We start from the raw sequence: 20,258 nt of genomic DNA, 5'->3' as shown, positions 1-20,258 counted from the left end.
ATCATACATAATCACCCTTAACAAATGAAAACACTGCATTGAATCTATCCAGAAACAACTTGGTAAGTCATTCTAAATAGAATCTGACAAAATTCTATATACTGTACGCTGAAAGTCACCATAAGCACGTCGCTGTTGACCGAGTTGGCTAAGTCGGTGACAGAAGAGTTGGCTTCATGGTTCTGCCCCTGCCGGCGTCCAGTTTCGTCTGGGGTCTGACCTCTGGGACTGCTGCCTGGTTTGTTTCCTGGAGTTCTGGTAAAGTGCACACAAAATAGACACATCGTCAAAGAGATGCCAATATTGGTCTATTGGCGAGAACCCTTTTGTCACATTCTTTTAAGTTCTTTCTGTGGTTTTCTTGTCGCACGCTTTCAAATGTAGCATCGATGAAGTGAAAACGTAAATTTGACAGCAAAATTGCACAGTTTCACAACTTAATCACTTTTTTGTCCAATATTAAATTCAAACACTTTGGTCTTAATTATCAAAATTACATTTGTTTATGTAATAAACAATAAACTATGTTCTTTAACACTCGGTCAATTTAAAACCATGCATTTATCAATTAAACTACCATGCATTGCTATGAGGCTGTAATGCATCTGGTCAAAAAGTCAACACACGCACGCACGCACGCACGCACGCACACACACACACACGCACGCACGCACACGCACACACACGCACACACACACCCCCACACACACACCCCCCACACACACACACAAAACTGCATAAAAGAGATTCAAACCAAAGACCTATTGGCTATGAAGCAACAACTAATGTAATGTGAAAGAGAGTAAAGATGCAAAGGCTAAATCTTTACCACTGTAACATTTCTACATTTTCTTTAAACAGAATGTAACAAAGAAAACTCAGCAACTGAAAGTGTTAAAATGGAAACAAAAAAGTCAAATAGTTCCAGAGGAGAAATGTGAACAACAGGCGGACCAGCAAAGTTATCAGACCGATTTATACTGGAGACACCAACCAGCAGAAAAAGGTTTGACACCATCTTCCTGATTTAATCATCTGGATTGGAGCATATGTTGCTCTTTCTATACTTGTACCAAATAAGATTTACGGTGCTTCGTAAAGGTTCTGGTACCGTGTGTGCTGCTAATAGACACCTTCATAAAAGCATACAGATCTGCTTGTTGATGCTTCCTTTCCTTCCTTTCTTTTCCTCCTTGCCTTTCTCATCACTTTTATATAGAAATTCAAAGGTTTTTCAAAACATGTTGATAAGGTTATATATGTTATAATTTCATATCCTATGCATTTATTATTCAACCCTCCTGCGGTCTTAGAGTTCCAAATGTGAGGGAGCGGGGTGGTGTGTCCCGTCAGACCGTCAATTTTGAAAAAAATCACAAAGAAAGCGTCAAAGAATATGTGGGGTCAGTGCAACCAGACCAGACCGTGCAAAGAGTAAAAAGTTTGTGACCTTATGTCTTTAGATCTAGGGAGGGTTAAAAGACACTTCTACCTTCAAATATATACTGTGCATCATTCAGGGCAGTCTTTAAGCACAAATCAATGTTGAGATGCCATATTGGATGTCAAAATAAAGATTTGCTTAATTCTTTTGTTCTTAATTTACCAGCGATTTTTGTATCTCAGTTCAGCAAACGCATAAATGTCATTGCTCTTCCTTAAAATAAAATATTGTACGTCTTTTAAGATGAAAGAATGAATCACAGTATCAAGACTTTCAAAATATTTAACTATGGAAAACAGAAACTCCCTTTGTTTTGTCTGTAAACACAAGGGCTTTGCAATTAAGAAGAATCAAGATATACCAGAAGACTGAGAAAAAGTGAAGTAAAAGATTGACTAAAACTCGAGGGGCTAATTAGAGCAAGAAATTGAGGTAACTGATGTGAGACCGAGACATCAATGGGAACCCTTAATAACACACAAAACAGACTAAGAGATAAATTAAGGTAAGAGTAAGACATGGATAAAATCCAACAAACGGAACCAAATTTAGTTTGATTAAAGAGTCAGATGTTTTAAAGCCAAGAAGAAGAAGAGATCCGATATGTTTCATGGTCACACATAACAGACAGACGGTGGAGAAGGAGGGGCAAGAGACAGACAGGGATTTTGTAGCAAAGAGACAAGCAGAAGTAAGAGCGACGCTGAATGAGGAAGAGAAAGGATGCGGCGTGGAAGAGAAAAGAATGGATTCGTCACTCTGCGTAGATTTCCTGTGATCTGCAGGTCAGAGCGCAAACAATGCGGGAATGACTCAATTCGAATCGCAAGCTCTCCGTTTCATGGCCCTGTCAAATACAGCTTTCCTCAGCAAGTGTCTATTAATGTAGACATCTGAAACAATGCAGAATCTTTCATGTTGATGCTAAAATTAGCATCAACATGATGCTAATTTTAGCTTCTAACATCATCCCCTAACACATCAAGGGACAGTGTGTGTCCCAAAAATAACTACAAACAAGCCACTATTTGCCTTTGCCTTAACTTTATGATAATTTTGCCCATTTCATATCCGACTTTTTCAACCAATTTCTTAAAAAAATTGTTGTTTGAGAATGCAAATGTAGTTTGTTGTTGGGTAAACATGTTTACCCCCTTTAAAAGAAAGGGTCATTTATACCCCATGAGTTTTTTTTACTCTGTGCAAAGTCCATCCAAACTTCATCAAAATATTTAATTGCCAATAGAAATAAACATTTGGAAAGATTTAAAAACAGAAGAGTGAAATTTCAATTGATAACACATGATATGATATGATATGATATGATATGATATGATATGATATGATATGTATGATATGATATGATATGATATATGTTACATTACTGTGGAATGCTAAAGAGGCAAAGTGATCCTGAGCTGTAAATTTACTGACTGCAACACCCAAAAACTTTTCTAACACTTCTTTGTGCCAAACACACAAACTCCCCTCAGAAAACTAAATTAGAAAAACTCCTTATGACAATCAGTACAGCAAATATTTACAAGAATATTGTCATCTATTGATGGCTCTTATAGCTGATGCTTTGTAGTGAATCAGAAGAGCTGATGCCCATCGTGTGAGAGCTGGCTCCACACTTTTTTTCTTTTGTTGTTTAGTTCTCACTGTCTGTGGCTCCTCCCAGCTAATGACAGAACTTTGCTTTGATTGGCAGCCTGGCTGCCTTGTGGCCAATCACATGTGAGGACATGAGATCATAGTATTATATGGAAACAAAGAGGGGGGGCAGCAGTGTACTGGACATTGTTTGGTTACTGAATTTGGTTCATTTTCTGTTCATTTGTGTATGTGTCAAACAAAAATAAAATGCTTGATTAAAATATCACACAAAACTAAGAATGATGTTTTTTTTTTAAGATATACATTAAATTGGGAAAGTATAAGACTTCTCATAAAAACACTTAATGCAAATGGACATATTAATATGTAAACCATTCATATTTTCCACGTCAGGATGAAATATGAGGCAACAGATGATAGTAAATCCAGAGCCGTTTGGGAGCCGATGCGTCTCAAGAGCTAGCTCTCTGAAACGAGTCAAACTTCTGCCATTATCGCCTAATTTGTTGACATACAAGCTTAAAATCATTCCATTTCTGTATCCATGCAGTGACATGTACAAAAGTTAAAATGATAGATGTTAATTTGCTACCTGTGATTAATTTCCAACCTGCTGCTTCACACACTTCACACACATATTGATCCTCTAATGAGAACAACACCTTTGAAGTTAAGCTTAATGCAGCAATGATGAGTTATATTAGTTTTTTTAAATCATATTACACAATGCTTGTTTTATAATAATTACAGGCCAATTCTTGTGATATATTTGGTACTCTTTACACCAAACCAATTGTAGCTCAGCCACATGACCGAGGCTCTCTTTACTTTGATTATACAGTAGATAATACATGCCTGTCAGATGGGTCTCTACTTGCATGCATGGTAAATGCTTTACTGTAGGAGGGTCTGGCTTTGTGAACGCCTTCGTAAAGACCCTTTGAATCAAGGATCAACCTTTTAAAAACACAGCTGGGCTGTTTCACTTAGATTTGCTTCGCAGATCTAGTTTTCATTTTACTGTTTAAATTTTAATCTTTGACTCACCTTATCTAGGTCATGCAAACCCCAGGTTGCTGTGCTGCCATCACTGAGAAAAGTCTGTGTTTATCAGGTGTAAAAAAAAATAACATCTGTGCCCAGTAAAAAAAAAAAAAGTGGTCTCAGCATGTCATAGTTTCAACACAGATTAGCAATCGATGATGTTGATTGAAGACAAAGACCTGCCAAAGCGGAACAGGTTGACTTTAAACAACATATGTTGACACGCTAACAACCTCTGCAGAGACTAGGGATGGTAATTGAATGAACTCCTTCATGGACGCATGTATAGATGTTTAAACATATACTCAGGATCAAAATTAACGCAGTTTCATACAGGAAAGTGGTGCTGCGTTTAAACTAGTTAGTTCTTTGGGTTTAGACATTAACACATGATTTAGACATTAAATGCTGTTGTGGAGAAAGAATAAACTTACCTTGAATACTCAAAATTTATTCAGCTAGAACGGCTACAAAAAAAATTGTAAATACAAACGTAACTTAATACATGTTTGAAAACAGAGGATAAGTGTCTGAATCCGTAGGTTGCCCCTTCTTGCCTGCCAGAGACGATTTCATCTAAAGCACAACACCAGTTACATAATTCATCCTTCAGAGGTTGTTGTAGCCATGACTACGAAAGAGTGTGCTCCCTCTTGAGGTTGTACTCCCGACCATCATACATTTTTCACAGGGTTTCAGTAACGATGGAAACAGGAGCCTCCAAAATAGGCCAGCAAAATCCAAGAAAGTTCAATATAGAGGGCAATATATTGAAAATAGCACGCAGCCCTGAAGGCAAAGGGACCGAGCGTTCATAGAGGCTTCTGAAACGCACTCTTTAACTTCCCCGTGGCTGCACTCCTCCAACACTGTGTGAAAACATCTCCTCATGCGCGCCAAAGTGCGAGTATGCGCTTATGCTGCAAATGGCTGATTTGTAAATGTCAAAAAGAGAAGTGCAAGATAACCTCCAGTCATGACACTCAACAGGCTAAAACAGGAATGAGCACCCATGGAGCTTCCTTCTCCTCCTGCTAAATCAATCTCAGTAATCTGACTGAAACAAACTTTGCTGTTATTTAACTCTTAGCCTTTTTAATGGCAGGGAAATGAAATTAAACTGCCAGCAAGTCTTTAAAACGAAACAAATAGGCGCGCCCACACGGAGGCAAACGATCTCTCGAGGGGGTCAATAGGAATGAGCCTGAAGAAACTGCCCCTTCAATCTGACGTGAAGGGAAGCGCAGAAACCCTGACTTCTAACCTCCTGGCCTCAATTTGAGTTGAAAGCCATCTTCTATGTAATTGGACAGAGCAGGTCATTACACCCCGAAGGACAATGCAGAGACATCTTATCTTCTCCTATGATCCATGTCTATTGTCTGCTGGAGAGCCTGCCCAGTGTTGATTAACTGAGACTGGATAAACGAAAGAAACATGCATCATTCATCAAGCTCTGATAGATGTGGATCAGAGATGTTATTACTGTACAAAAGTCTGGGTTGGAAATTACATCTGTTAGTAAAGTGTACAGTCACAAGAACAGAGAAGGAAAAGCAACTTATAAAGTCTGAGAAGTATGTTCATGCATTTTTGGAAGCTTGGGAATGGCATTTAGTTTTTTCCCCATTTGTGAAGCGATTACAACCAATGAAGCATAGAAAAAGACATTGATTAAATAATTCCTGTTTTAGGTCAGCTGGATTACGAAAGTAATTTCCATCCATCCATCTATTTTCTTGCACCCTTGTCCCTTAGTGGGGTAGGGAGGGTTGCTGGTGCCCATCTCCAGCTAACGTTTCGGGCGAGAGGTGGGGTCACCATGGACAGGTCGCCAGTCTGTCGCAGGGCAACACAGAGACACACAGGACAAACAACCATGCGCACACACACTCACACCTAGGGGCAATTTGGAAAGGCCAATTAACCTGATAGTCATGTTTTTGGACTGTGGGAGGAAACCGGAGTACCCGGAGAAAACCCACGCATGCACAAGGAGAACATGCAAACTCAATGCAGAAAGATCCCAGGCCGGGAATCGAACCCAGAACCTTCTTGCTGCAAGGCAACAGCTCTACCAACTGCGCCACTGTGCAGCCCACGAAAGTAATTTATATTTGCTAAATGCCAGAATAATTAAACTTTTAGATGACTTTTTTTTAAGTCAGACGTTTATGTATACAAAGATAGTTCTGCTTCTTAGCAATTTTTCAAAATCTAGATGATGAAAAGGTCATAGATTTTTAACTGTCTAAAATGCTAATTAACAACATCTTAGTTAACTAGGACACCTTTGGTTCTGTTCACCTCAAACACACTGGTTCCTCCTGTGGGGAAAAAAAAAACATAAGGGAAACTCTGGTAAAATGAAAAAACAAAAACAAAAAAAAACATACACATTGATTAATGATGAATTTGCATTTCTGTACTATCAGGGATCAACCTGGAATGAAAACTGAACAGCTGAATCAGTCCTCGTCTCGGCTACTACATGCTCCGCGACCTGCTCTGCTTGAACAGTTTGAAGCAGCAAAAATGCAGAAACAACATACAATAAACAAGAAAAGCTTAAATTTATCAGCCTGAGCTAATATATTTGCCCAGAACACAACCTCTTAATATGCATGGAGACTCAAAGGACTGGCTGAGTTTAGCTGTTTGGTGCCACCACCTGTCTGCCACCATATCCCTTCCCTTTCTTGATGATGGATTTAACTGAACTCCACAGGATGTTCAGCACATCAGAAAGTTTCTCATATCCATCTCATAGCTTATGATTTCAAGTAATCTTTTTTCTTGGAGTGTTCTTTTGCTGTTTCACTGTGGCTTTTACTTTTGGATATGCATTCTGTGAATCGCAATAAAATTTTATGTCACGGCATCAGATGTAGAATAGTGAAGTTGTATTAAACTTGTTTCACTTGATCTGAAAGTAAAATGTTCGTTTTAGATGAAATACTGACTTAAGTTAACAACACCAATCCAAATGAGTTAAGTGAAATGAAACAGCATAAATACTATATTTACAGTGCAGAAAAACTGAGCTTTTCATAACAAATAAAATATTGTATTCAAAATTAGTTAAAAAGTCAATCATTTTTATTGTAAATTAAAATAAATAAATAAAAAACACCTGCTCAAAGTCTTCAGATAATAATCACCTGTAACCACAGAATACTTGTAAAATGTCAATTCACTGAAAATTCAAATTCAAAAAGCCACACCAAAATCATCAGCATACTCTACCTTGGAATAAAATTATTCATATGGACTGATAATAGCAAATATTGTGCTAAATGTTTGGCTTCAACCAGAAGAATAGTTTAAAAATAATGTATGCCTTCTTATGAGTGATGTCAGATAATTTCACTAAACTGTTTAGAAAATTAAGCATTCTCAGTCAAAGCTTTAATCAAAATGCTTATAAGGACATGAATCTTACTGCAGCATCACATTTACTTTATAGCAACGAAACAAAAAGCATCTAATTTCTCCTTTTAATGTTTAGCAATGAAGCAGTCTTGCCAGACTGACAGTCATCTACACTAATAGAGATGCACTGATGTGACATTGTTTCCATCGCAGCACCAGCCAACACCCTCAGGAAAACCGGGATTAAATGAATAGTGATAGTGGAAAGGGAAAGAGGAGAGAAAACTGGCATAACAACAAAGAGAATAAGAAGGAAGGTTTTCATGCAATTAGATGAACCAGAGATGGGAGAGAGAATGAGAGATGGCGGCGATGGACGGTTGAAGAAGAGATGAGGATACGAGGTGGAATCTAAAGGGAAAAATGTTGAGGTTTTTTTTTTTGAAAAACACACAACAGAGAGGGAAGGATAAGAGTGAACGGTTGGGTGAAAACTTGAACGATGAACCGAAAAAGCAGGACCAGGGTAGGAAGTGTGTCTCCATAAACATTCTGTATCTGGGTCTTGCTGATCATACAGTCGCCCTAGGAGACCACAAAAATGCAATATTGGTCCCATGTCTTTTGATGGATGAGGCCCAGGTTTCAATGTCAGCGCAGTCAGCGCTCCCCTTCAGCAGGGACAAATCACTGAGCCTCCTCCCCCTCCGCAGAACGGCAGCTAATACAACTAATGGAGCCATCTACGAAGATGGACCGGCCAGGTGCTGCTGGAACAAACTCCCCCCCTGTCCTGTTTTTAAAAGATTTATCCACTGGGCGTAGCTCTTTTTTTGTAGATTTATGCATAAAGCACAACATAAAACGTCCCCTTTCCTTCTGTAAAAATTCTGAACAAAATCAATAACATTTGATTACTGACATCAAGAGCTGATCACTGTCACCTTCAGCCTCACCTCTTTCACAGCCTGCCTTAAATCAACTCTGTGACCAAGGCAGCAGCAGATGGAATTGTGAATGAGCTGCAGTTGGATTTTTGACAGTTTTTCTTTTTACAAAAGATCCTCCTTTGTGCTGACCTACATCTCTTCCCCCCCCCCTTCCAATCATCTTCCCTCTCAAGGCCACCACTGGTTCTGAGGACTACAGTAGGGACTGATGGCAGGCAGCCTGGAGACTTATTATGGTGAGACCCTGTGATTGCTGCCTAAGACCAACTTTGGAAAGAGTCGACTTTCCAAATATGTCAGCTGTTACAAGGCGACAACTTCCTGCTTGATCTATAACATACAATGTTACAATGTGCAACTCTGCACCATAGTCAAATAAAACTATAGAGAAGATGAAATAACATAATAAAATATATGTGCAGCTGAAGGGACTGGTCCGAATTTGTTTATTCTAATCTCTGTGTAAAAGCACTTTCCTGTTGATCCACTGAATGACAGTGTGGAAACATGAACTCCCACACACTGTCAGCACTCACTGTCAAATGACTATTTATAATTTCAGGCCATGTTGGGCTTCAGTGCAAGCAGCAAACACAACACTGACAGATCATTACAACCTGCAGGGTGTTTTTTTTTATTTTATTTTTTATTTTTTGCTAAGTAATTTAAATAAATTTTTACTATGTGTGAGGACATTTTAAAGCAGCTAAACATCAGACAGAGATCAAACAAATGTTTATGGCACGTATTTTATTTCTATTGTCTGTAGCTCAGACACCTTAAGAAGCTGCTAACCTCCTCAGAGCAAATATGAGCCTTATTATTATAAATTTAAATTTTTAAGATTTTCTCCACGCAAACATTCTCAGGGCGATTAAGATGGATATCATTGCACAGCTTTCAGGATGGCATCCTTTTTATAATTTTCAACAGTACCAAAAATAGTATGGCAGCTTGCAAGTCACAGCTGACTAAAAAAAATTATTATAAAAATAAAATGAGGCTGTGTTCAGCCCTTATTGGGCAATTCTGACGTAATCTTAATTTGCAACATATCAAGCCAAATTTTGATAGTTCAAATTTTGATCCAGAAGTTTTAAAAAAAATACTATATGAAAAAATAAAATAAAATTCTTGATGCTCCAAGATTCTGAGAAATACAGGATTACATCTAAATGAAAGAGAATTTTAAAAAATTTAATATTTATTTTAATGATATAATCTATATAATGTACTAAAGTCATACATTATATCAATTCAATACAATATGAGTGCAATATTTATTTTGTTTCAACTTTGATGATTATGGTTCACAGATAAAACCCCAAATTCATTTTCTAATATTAAAATATAGTGAACATGTTAAATATTGAAAATTCAAGAGTCCTTCTAATGCCCTCATCATTTGATACGTGTGTTGAAGCAGACAAATTCAATAGCTAGGGGACATTGGCCCTCAAGACCTGGATTTGAGGGCTCCAAGACTCTCTCAGGCTGAGTCTGTAGGACACAAACATCAAAAATTAATAGAAGTTTTATTACTTCAGTCTCAAGCCACTGTCAACCCAAACATGTTTACAGCACCTTAGAAACTTTGGGTTGCCGAACATTACAGAACGGGCCGTTTGAAATGACTGCAGGTGATATTTTGCATGGATGTTTAACATTACTGGCTAAACAGAAATGTTTCATATTGGAAAGCATCACATGTCTTCACAGCTTTTACAACCTCATTGTTCAAAGGCGGGTTGTCTGGGGCCAGTGAACTCCTTTTGGGTTTATTCATATTTATTTCCCTGTTGCATCTCTGTGTGCGGTGCGTCCCTGAGCTCATTAGGATGCAGCTCCGGCGTGCAAAGGCAGCTTTCTGAGACGATAATAACAAAAACAGCCTCCGAGCCACCATCATTGTTATCTGCAGGTGGGTGATTATGTCTGGCTTTGTCCAGTCCACCACAGTGACCCACATGGACTTACCCAACGTAAAACTGCATATCGCAGAGTAGTGGACCCTTTAACAGAGCTAGAGGCTTGGAGAGAGGATCTTCTGCAAATTATATTTAGGAATTTTGTATTAAATTTTTTTTGGCAAAGTGTGATCAAAGACATAGTCCAGATGTTAACCATTTTAGATTTTACAATACAGAAAATCTTACAAAAGAAGAACAGAAAACAACTCCTCCAGTGGGGAATAGTCACTGACAAGACACAGTTGAGCAACTCTGCACCAAAACTTAGATATAAATCAAATAGTGGAAAACCAGAGCCCATCAGGTTCAGGTGTCAAAATGAAACACAGTTTGAAAACATCTTCTCTCAAAAGGTAAGCTAACCCTATTTGTGCACAGGTTAGCTACAGTATTTGTTTTTTATGAAGGAACAAGCTATAGATTGTTATTCAGTTCAGATGGAAACTTAAGTAAATCCTAACTTCTTTGGTAAACTGTTCTTTGAAAAAAGCCATCACACCTGCAACCCCATAAATGTCAACATCTGACCACAGAAGTGTGACGATGTTTAGGATACACCCCACAGCCTAATTTTAATAATAAAAAAAATATATATATCTGAGCCTGACAACTGCTAAGATCTATCAATAAAGCAATGCAATGAGAAAAACTGCTCAACATTATCTTTCTATTTTAAACATCGTAATAAGACAATTACCCATGATTTTGGTGAAACAACAGTCAATGCAATGAGTCTATTGAATATTTTTCAACAAAAACGGCACAACTTGTTGACAAGTGCCAATTTCTCTTTTGACTTCTGAGGTTGGGCTTTTATTTCCATTTGGATCTGCCCTCTAGGCTTCGCACTGAACACCTATGTCAACACAACTCTTCATGCAGATAAAAATCAATGCTGACTTCATGGATTTTTACGACCTGTGTATTTATTTTGACACTTAAAAAGCTCAACAGTTTTTTAAAGTAACTCAGGGAGTGAAGCTCAGAAAGAAGAACGGGAAAACAAAACAAGAACCAAACCGAGGTTATTATGTATTAAAACAGCATGATACATAAGCTACATAAACTAAATGAGATTTGACTCTTATTGAATACAGTAGATTAGGTGCATTGTCAAGCGGAACCTTCGATAAATGAAGTGTAATTAAGGAAAAGTGATGCAAAGTGATAATGTACTGTATAAATGCATTCCTGACAAATGTTAAAAATATATTAGCAGCATAAAATGAAGTGAGGCACCATCACCTCAAATCGTATTGGAATTTCTGTTAAATGTAGAGATTACATTTTAAGAAATACCGGTTTGTCACCAAATCAAGACTTTGCAAAATTTGCATAATTTCCCATTATAAGCACAGTCATCCAGAATGTTTGCATAAGTGCATAAGACACATAACAGTTTAAATAAGCAGAGTAAGCTTATTTAGGAAGGAGAAATATTCAGCAATTTGTTTCATACCTCTAATTAGCTTTGTAGCTGTAATGTTGAGAAGACAATAAAGTTAGACTAATATGTTCATGTTAACAGGGGATGAAATGAGTCAGCACACTGTGAAAGGGATCACTCATAATGAACTTCCTAAACTTATTACCAATTCTGTGGCTCATCTGAGATCCACAGAGATTTTAACCTCTTATAACTCAGAACAGCCCACACATTTACTGTTTTGTTTCAGGCTCACAGTTTTCATCAACACAGTTTCCAGCTGGAGAAAAAAGACCAAGACGCAGTTGTTATGGTGAGATATCTTTTTTGCAGAGATCTCACAAAGAAGCAAGAAGTTTACAAATTATAATAGATCTAAATTTAGCTTTCATCCTGCAGCATGTCCATATCCAGCTTGTTTTTTCTTATTTATATTTAAACCATGTCATGCTATTTATCTGCTATCTATTTTTTTAGGTTTCCTGCTGAAAGATGTACTGTATGTGGCAAAAGGTTTTGCCTCAAACCTCCAGTTTTGAGCCTATATTTGTCTTGAAACGTAATTCGTCTAGAGAACTAGAAGCAAATGATTTTCCTTCATCCTCTCTCTGTGCAGCTGCCTGACAGCTTCTTGTTTTGTCACACATAATCTTGGCGAGATCATCCCGTTGCATCTTGCTCAGTCGTGCTGAAGGTTTTTTGACAACTGCCAGGAGCAGACCAGCAGACAGAGACGCAGCTCGAAAAGTAACTACAGACACAAAAGGGAGGAGAAGCTACAGATAGAGATGATGATGATAATGATAATAGAGAGCTATTATTAAATGTGGTAGGAAGAACAATGGACAACCTGGCCCCACCTCTGGGTGGAGGCGAGGCGGCTGGGCTGTGATCAGAATGAGGCACCTGAAAACCCCACAGGCTAGACGGTGGTGGTCATCATTTGTTTACAACTGTTTTTAAATCATTTTTGCAAAAAAAAAAAAACAAAAAAAAAACATTTATATTACATTCCTTTCAAAGGCAAGCTTCTAGTCTTTTCCCACCAAAAGTTCACAGATAACCTAGTTAAAGCAGCTTGGTTTGATGTACCGAAAGGAAGGTTTTGATAAAACTTTGCGCGGCTGAGATTTTTAATGGGAAAAAACAATAACACCACATAAAAACACCTACGCTGGAATGTACAGATGCTTATCCTGAACTGTGCCCTGCTGTCCTGAGCCCAGCGGAGTCAAGGCAGTGTGGTAAGTACTTTATCCCTCAAACACTGATGCGATAAGAGAGAAGCCTGTGCAGTCCTTTGTTCGCCAGCTGGGAGACTGCGTTAGTCTGCGACTGCCGCTGCGAGATCACTGGTAGATGAGAGAACTTAGCATATTTTTAGACGAGCGTTTCATGCAGGGAATCTTACTTCTAAATAATGAGGGCGCCCTGCTCCTGTGTCTGCGATTCAAACATCAAAGGAGCAGCAAAGAGCTGCAGTCAAGCAGACTTTCAAAGTTCTGGGTGGGGACCACAGAGAATATGGAAGTGAAAATGCAACAGCAACAAATCAAGGAAACAACTGGTGGGAGATTGTGCTGTTATGTAATAATAAAATGAGAGAAAGCTTCAAGTTGGGCATAAAATAAGTGGGAAAATTTGAAAAGCCCAAAGCTTTTAGAGCAAAATGACAGAGAGCTAGCATATTCCAGGGAGAGAAATTCAGAAAATGTTATATGTTAACGCTAGAGTCGAGTTGTTTACCTGTTTCTGGGAGTTAATCGAGTTTAGGGAGATTTTTAATTTAAGTGCTTACTACACTACATGTGCATTTGGAATTTCATCTATGATATAAAGCCTAAAAAGCTTAAAATTATATCACACTTTCAAACATCAACTATTCACAGAATAAGTAAAATAAAATAAATCTCCATGAGGCCATCGTAAAACAGAAACCTCACAAAACAAAATAAGTTTTATAAGATCTTCGAACTTAGAACTGTCTGCTGAAGTCCCAGAAATGCAAAGTTCACCAACGGATGTGCTGAAATTGAGAAAGCGACAACATTTTTATTTTTTACAGATGAGATAAAAGATATTTAGTCATAGAACATGTCTTTTCTTAGAAGAGATAATGTAACAATAAAGATTTTATTGTTTTCATGGATATTCTGTCAATTTCCAATATATATAAGGGATTTCCACATACATATTTCACAAAGAGGTCCAACATTCCCACTATGCCTAGAACGTTTGCCACTCCTTTACTGAGTTGTAGAACAGCTGTAAAAAAAACACATGTAACTGCTGTCTAGCTGTATCAGCAGAAGTTAAAAATTTAAGCTAAAATACTGTAATCAAAGCTTTCTACAATCAAGTACTGCAAAATCAACTGTGGCCTTTTTAAACCAAAATCTTGGGGACACTGTAGCTGGGATGTTATTTGCAGTGGAAACATAATGCTAAGGTATTATAAGAGAGCTTGAGGTACAATTCTTTTTGTGAAACTTTAAGTTTCCCAATCAGTGAGGGGCTAACAGCCAAACAAATCTCTGAATACATACGGTACAAAACAGGCATCAACACAAAACAAATCAATCAGCTGTAAGATTTAAACAGATAACATAAAAAGATTTAAATGCCGAACCTTAAGCTAAATGACAATTACTTTGCATTTACCATAAGCATATGCCTCATGGTCTGAATACCGTAAAATGCACCAGTGTCCCACAAGACTGAGCAGCATGCCACACTGCAGAAATAACTCAAGAAACACACAAAACTTCAACATTCAGTCTTCAAACTGCAAGATTCAACTTCAACTTTTATTGGGATATTTTAGCTGCACAGGATCAGGCCTGATCCACTGAAGTCCAATCAAAAACTATAAGGACTCAAAAAAACCACCAAGAGGTCCCATTTTGAACAACCTAGAAAGCTGAACTACTGAGGATTTAACACAGTGTGAGGCGTTTAATGACACTCCCGTCCACTTCACATATTGTGCTCACATTCATGCGCCTCCATCTGTAATTACCTTTTATCTGGTGTGGTTTCATTTTCTTTGCTTGCCGGAGCTTCCTGGAGATCTGGGAGGTTGGCAAAGTCATCCTGTTCAGCCAGCCCGATTGCTAGAGATAGAACAACCATCTTCCCCTCACTGGACACACACATACAGAGACAAACAAGGGATCACAAGTCCACACACAGGTGGAATATGTGGACAAACAGCGCCGCACACGTATTCCGGGCAAAACACACAGACAGGCAGTGATGGGAAACACATCCAGCACACATTCATTTGGTGTACAAAGAGAGAGTGGGAGAGAGGCGGTAGAACGATGTGAGGACACTAAAGTGTTTCATCTTAGCAAAAACTGCAACCACACCTGCGCAATGCATCTTATAAAAATCTGCATGCAATCGGTAACATCTGGAAAACGTGAGGTTTTGCCGTTTTATTACTTCTGCAAAACAAGTTTTAAAAAAAGCATCATGTTTTCTTCAGATGTATTTTACAACTAAAGTAGGCTATGTGAACAACAGTCAATAAATCAACAACAATAACCTATGAGGATGGTCTTTGTAGTCTCTGGCAGACAAAATTTCATGATTAAGAAATATGAATTTCCATACCCAATGGGATCTTTTATGCAAAGACTTAGTCACAACTTTAAATTTCTGAGTTTGATTTTCCCATTTCTAATGTTTGCAAATATGCTTAGACCAAGTTAAAAAGCTCAAGATGTTGCTTGATGTTTTTCATTTTACAGCTCTGTAGGAATGAGCTATTAAATGCCACAGAACATATTAATCACTACAAAAGTCTTATTCTCACATTTTATATAACGAGTCGAGCCGTGGAGCCTATGATCAGAGCAGCTTGTTCTGGAAGGACCGATTGTTAATGTGCCAGTTTATTTATCACATACTGAGTCCTTAGTTGTTTGATCCCTTAATGCTGAAATTAGAGTGTGAACAATATTTGTAGTTATTTCTAGTTTTATTTGAGATAACAGGAGATGATCAAACTTTCTTCCCCTTCTGTGCAAGAATGGGTTTAGTTTGACTATGAGAAACTATAACAAAATGCCAAAGGCAATAATTAAGAAAATTCATTCAGATCTAAAATACCAAGTCAGGCCACCACTTGATTATTATGAAATAAAAAAATAGCTTTCGGTCTCAGTTATTGTTCATGAATGCCTGCCTGTCGAGGCTTAAATATTAAAATGATAATAGATAAAAGAATATGTCCAACACTGGTGGTTTTGAGCAGCACTGCACATGTAAATATGGAATAAACACAAACAACATCGCTTCAATATGTGAGTTTAATACCAAAAGTATTTCAGTTAAAATACTCAGTTAACTTACTTACTTACTTAGTAACACTCAATTAAACTACATGTAAAGAAATGAAAGAATATCAAAATGCTGAAAGATAAAAACTAACAAAGAATAAACAATGATATAATAACATGAACAACAATACGACACAGCGACAATGTAGTGATCTCTGACATTTACAGAGTTAGCAGCACCTTAAACAAGGCAAATAAAAATTTTATAGATACAGAAAATGACAACTTATGTTGTTACGCTTAGAGCATCTGAATGGGATATTGACATGTCTTAGAGTAATGATTCGGATAATGATCCAGATTGCGAGAGCTTTGACAATCTGGACATTGAGAGCAAATGGCATTTAGATAATCCCTATTACCAACATACGTGTCAAGTATAAAGGTAACACCGCTTGCTTGGCTTGCGTGAATGCAATGCAAACTTTTAAAAGCATGACTATAACTTTAATGGTCTTCAGTACAGGTTTTCTGATTAGCAGCACCAGAATCTGCTGTTCAGAGCACTGACACAGGTGACGCGCCAGGAGAAATGCAGGAACATTTCACCGGAAAAGAAGCCGAGAAAACAGATTAAAAACACCAATTTAAGAGGCAATAGTGATTATTTTTAATATACTATTTGGAGCTATGAAGAAACAACCCCATGCTTTAAATAGCAGTTTCAGAAGTTTTAAAAGGTAAACTTTGTATTTGAATTCAGCTTGTTTACAGTGTATATCTGAGCCGTTTCAAAGGGCAGGGGAACTCACACCTGATTAACATACTGGTGTTTATCGGCTATTCACACACTTTTTTTTTTTTTTTGATTTCAGCCAATAAGGTGAAAGAACCACATTTAACGTCACCACTATAAGCTTTCCTCAGGCAGAAAGAAAGAATTGTCACGTTGTCGGAGAGAGGAAAGAAAAGCTCCGTCCGGTAAAATGCAGTAAACTCGCATTGTATGATAAGAATGACTATCAGTCAATAACCTTATAAAACATTGTTTATACTATAGGTGGCCTGTTTGTTCCCAAGCAGTTTGCAGGATTAAATCCTGGAAAACACAATAAAACACAACAAAATGGAAAATCAAAACCAGTTTTCAAATTGTTTTTCCTAAGCTAACTTATCTCTGCCCTGGCACACCTCTTGCATTAGTCATCCTTAATGAAGCAAGGAATCTCCAGTGAATGATGGAAACCTAACAGCACAGGGGTTTTTGCAGCGTCGGCTGGGGATACAAAGGCAGTTGCTGTTCAGTTTGTGGTAAAACAAGCATCTGGAGCTGAAATTCATTCTTTCTCTTGGAACGGGGGAGGCAGCAAAGGGGAAAAATAGTGTCAGTTGCCTCTGGTATAAATAAAGAAAGGAAAGTAGATACAGAGCCGCTTTTCCGGGCTGCATATGCAGGGCTGAGGTTCTTCTCCTTTTAACTCCAGGTGATGCTCTCCAGTCCTGGGGCAAATGTTGACTCAGCTGACACATGCAGGTAGCATCGGTGAAGCTGTGGTACTTCTTCTCCCTCAGAAGAAAAGCAGCAACATCAGTTCAGTGATGAAAAGAGGGACAATGTCTCTGGGAGTCTATAATTCAAAGATTTTGCAGAATTCCAAACAAGCCAAGGGCCAAGGCTTATTTCTTGGGAATACAGATGCTTGCCACACGAAAGGTACTCTGAAATTACTACTTTGGACCCAGGGTTTCTTGAAAGAAATAGTCCCTTCCTTTGCCAATGAAGAAAGGCGTCCTCTCCAAGGTGGCAAAGAGCGTGAAACCGGGAGCGGAGTCCAGGCGCAAAAATACATTCGAATGGACCGCTAGGAAAGATCCTCTCCCTAAAGTTGTATACTCCTTTTGACTTCATAGAGTTACTTTACTTTATTAAGGACATTGAATGTTGTTGTACAAAAACAAACAGACTCAAATAGAACCATGTTATCAGCTTAATTAAAGGTTTATATCTAATGTATTTTTCTTTTAATTCAAAACTTGCCATCTCACTTTTCCTAGTCACAGTAAGTGTTATAAGTTTGATACTGAACTTTTAGATCACTGAAGAGTTTGAGGTTTCAGTGCTACTGGTTGAAACAATAATTAATTTAAGACAGGAAACAAAACTCCCAAATAGTACATTAAACCCTTCGCTGTTTAGACAAACACCGACAGAGACATGAAAGTGTGCCCAAAGCTTAGAAGTATGTAAAAAGTAAGGTGGATCAAAAGCTTCCACAAAATGAAAGTTATTTGGTCGTCTTTTGATGTCTTCTCCTCATTTTCCCACTGATCTTTCTCTCATCTCGGCAAATATCACATTTCTTTCTTTTCTCGCTGCCGTGCGCCTTCTGTAGAGCACTCCTGTCCTTAATTCAATGCTGTTTGTAGAAGAAGTATTGACAGCAAGAGGGAACATATTAGTACTCAAGAGGCAGTAGCCCACTGGGAACGCATAAACACAACCCTCATGATGCTCATTGATGGGCTGACTGAATTTGTATAGATGACAGTAAAAGAAGCGTGCACCCCAACCAAAGGACGCTGAAATCATTACCGCCTACAGCAGGTCTATCGATCTGGAATAAAAGCACGACGGTGACACAAGACACAAATGGAAGAAAGCTGCTGTTTTTTTGTTGTCCATACCATAACTTGACAAATGCATAATATCCCCAATCACCACAGGTGCCAAAAACTAATGTATTTGCTCCGCTGACATTCATAAAGACAGAGATTGCGAGCAATGAAACCTCAATATGGTTTTTCAGCCCGGAGACAATGTTAATAAGAGAACCAGCAAAAAGCTCAGAAGGGAAGAGGTTTGGTTATTGATGCGTGCAAGAGTGTGTGTTTATGGTCAGGAGGGGAGGCCGGTGAGGTACAGCACATCATGTGTAATTTATCATTCAAGTCAAGCAGTGGAGGAGATCTCTCCGGGCTCTGTAAGTCAAAAAAAATAAAAATCAAAGGCCTCTGTATTCCAGTATCTATCCTGTTCACCAGATACTGTATTGTTTGATTAAAACATCTGATTAATGGTTTTCCGTACAGCGAGTCTTTAGTATTTTACGTTTGATGTCAGATTGGTGGTTTGAGTAAAAATGTTTTTTAACCGGGGAGCAGAGGCAGAGGAGGAATTCTTACCACTGATCTTTGGATTGGCTGCTTTGAAACTGCCAAGTAACATTGTGTTGTAAGTTAAATCTAAGATGCTTCACAGTCGTTTATCTCCTGGATCTGACATTACATGCAATTATATGATTGCATGTTGTCAATGTCAGTTCTTTGCTGAGTTCATTATATCAGGTTTTTTGTGTTAGTTTCTGAGCTCATCATGAGTATGTTTACAAAACGTGAGCCTAGAAGAACAGACCTTATTTTCTTACTCGTAAATATACCAATAAAACAGTTAAACATGCAAAAAAAAAAAATGTTTTCAACCACAGTAAACTGGAGCATGAGGCACAAGCTATTTTTCTATAAAGAAGCCATCCTTTGTGTTCTGTGTGCAGCCAGCTGTGAGATGTGTGTGCAGGGACTAGCTGCAGAGCGCTGCGCAGAAAAAGATTTACTATGATTTATTAAAAAACAAAAAAACAAATAGTGCAATCTTTAAGCAAACAACTCAGGCAAATACAAGCTTAATGTAAAACTTAAAACACCAACACAAAATCCATCTCAGCATTTCCAACACTGACAGCCAACTTGTTATTTTCTCTGATATACTTTAAATCACTGAGTCTACTTAAATTGCATCGTATCTGCCTGCATAAAGTCACACACATTCTCTAACGCTGCACTAAATAATATAATTAATTAATGTATTAGTAAGATGTATGAAGTGAGAATGACAGTATATGATTAAAAGATGTATGATAGGTTTAGTTTATCTTGTCTTGTTTTATGTATTTGTAAATTAGCACACATTTGCTTGGAAAAGCTTAATTTCTTACATTTATCCTTTAAATTACGAAGAAGCACTTACATTAATTCCTGACATTCAGAAAGCAAATATGCCACATTCTACTTAACTGTTTGGTTAGTTAAACATCAAAAATACATTAAAGACGTCACAAACAATAATTTGGTATTAACATGTTTCAATGA

The 20,258-nt window shown here is 37.9% G+C and overlaps 1 protein-coding gene across 5 annotated transcripts in view; it reads right to left on the bottom strand.

Moving 5' to 3' along the window:
- Positions 1-20,258, bottom strand: part of syt7b (synaptotagmin VIIb) — a 102,012-nt gene that overhangs the window by 13,907 nt on the left and 67,847 nt on the right. For 3 of the 5 annotated variants that reach the window (XR_001776466.1, XM_017304019.1, XM_017304021.1), the window contains 2 exons: positions 14,846-14,968; positions 120-255 (listed from right to left, as the gene is read on the bottom strand). Coding sequence is in view for 4 of the 5 variants with exons in the window: in XM_017304019.1 (XP_017159508.1) it covers positions 120-255; positions 14,846-14,968 (259 nt within the window). In the remaining variant the exon portion in view is untranslated. The remainder of the gene's footprint in view (positions 1-119; positions 256-14,845; positions 14,969-20,258) is intronic. The other 2 variants (XM_017304020.1, XM_017304022.1) reach the window with 1 other exon arrangement.

The sequence above is a fragment of the Poecilia reticulata genome, linkage group LG3 (assembly GCF_000633615.1).
Source record: "Poecilia reticulata strain Guanapo linkage group LG3, Guppy_female_1.0+MT, whole genome shotgun sequence".
NCBI lineage: Eukaryota > Metazoa > Chordata > Actinopteri > Cyprinodontiformes > Poeciliidae > Poecilia > Poecilia reticulata.
The sequence above is the reverse complement of the archived record's forward strand: the minus strand, read 5'-3'. Positions and strand labels throughout refer to the sequence as shown.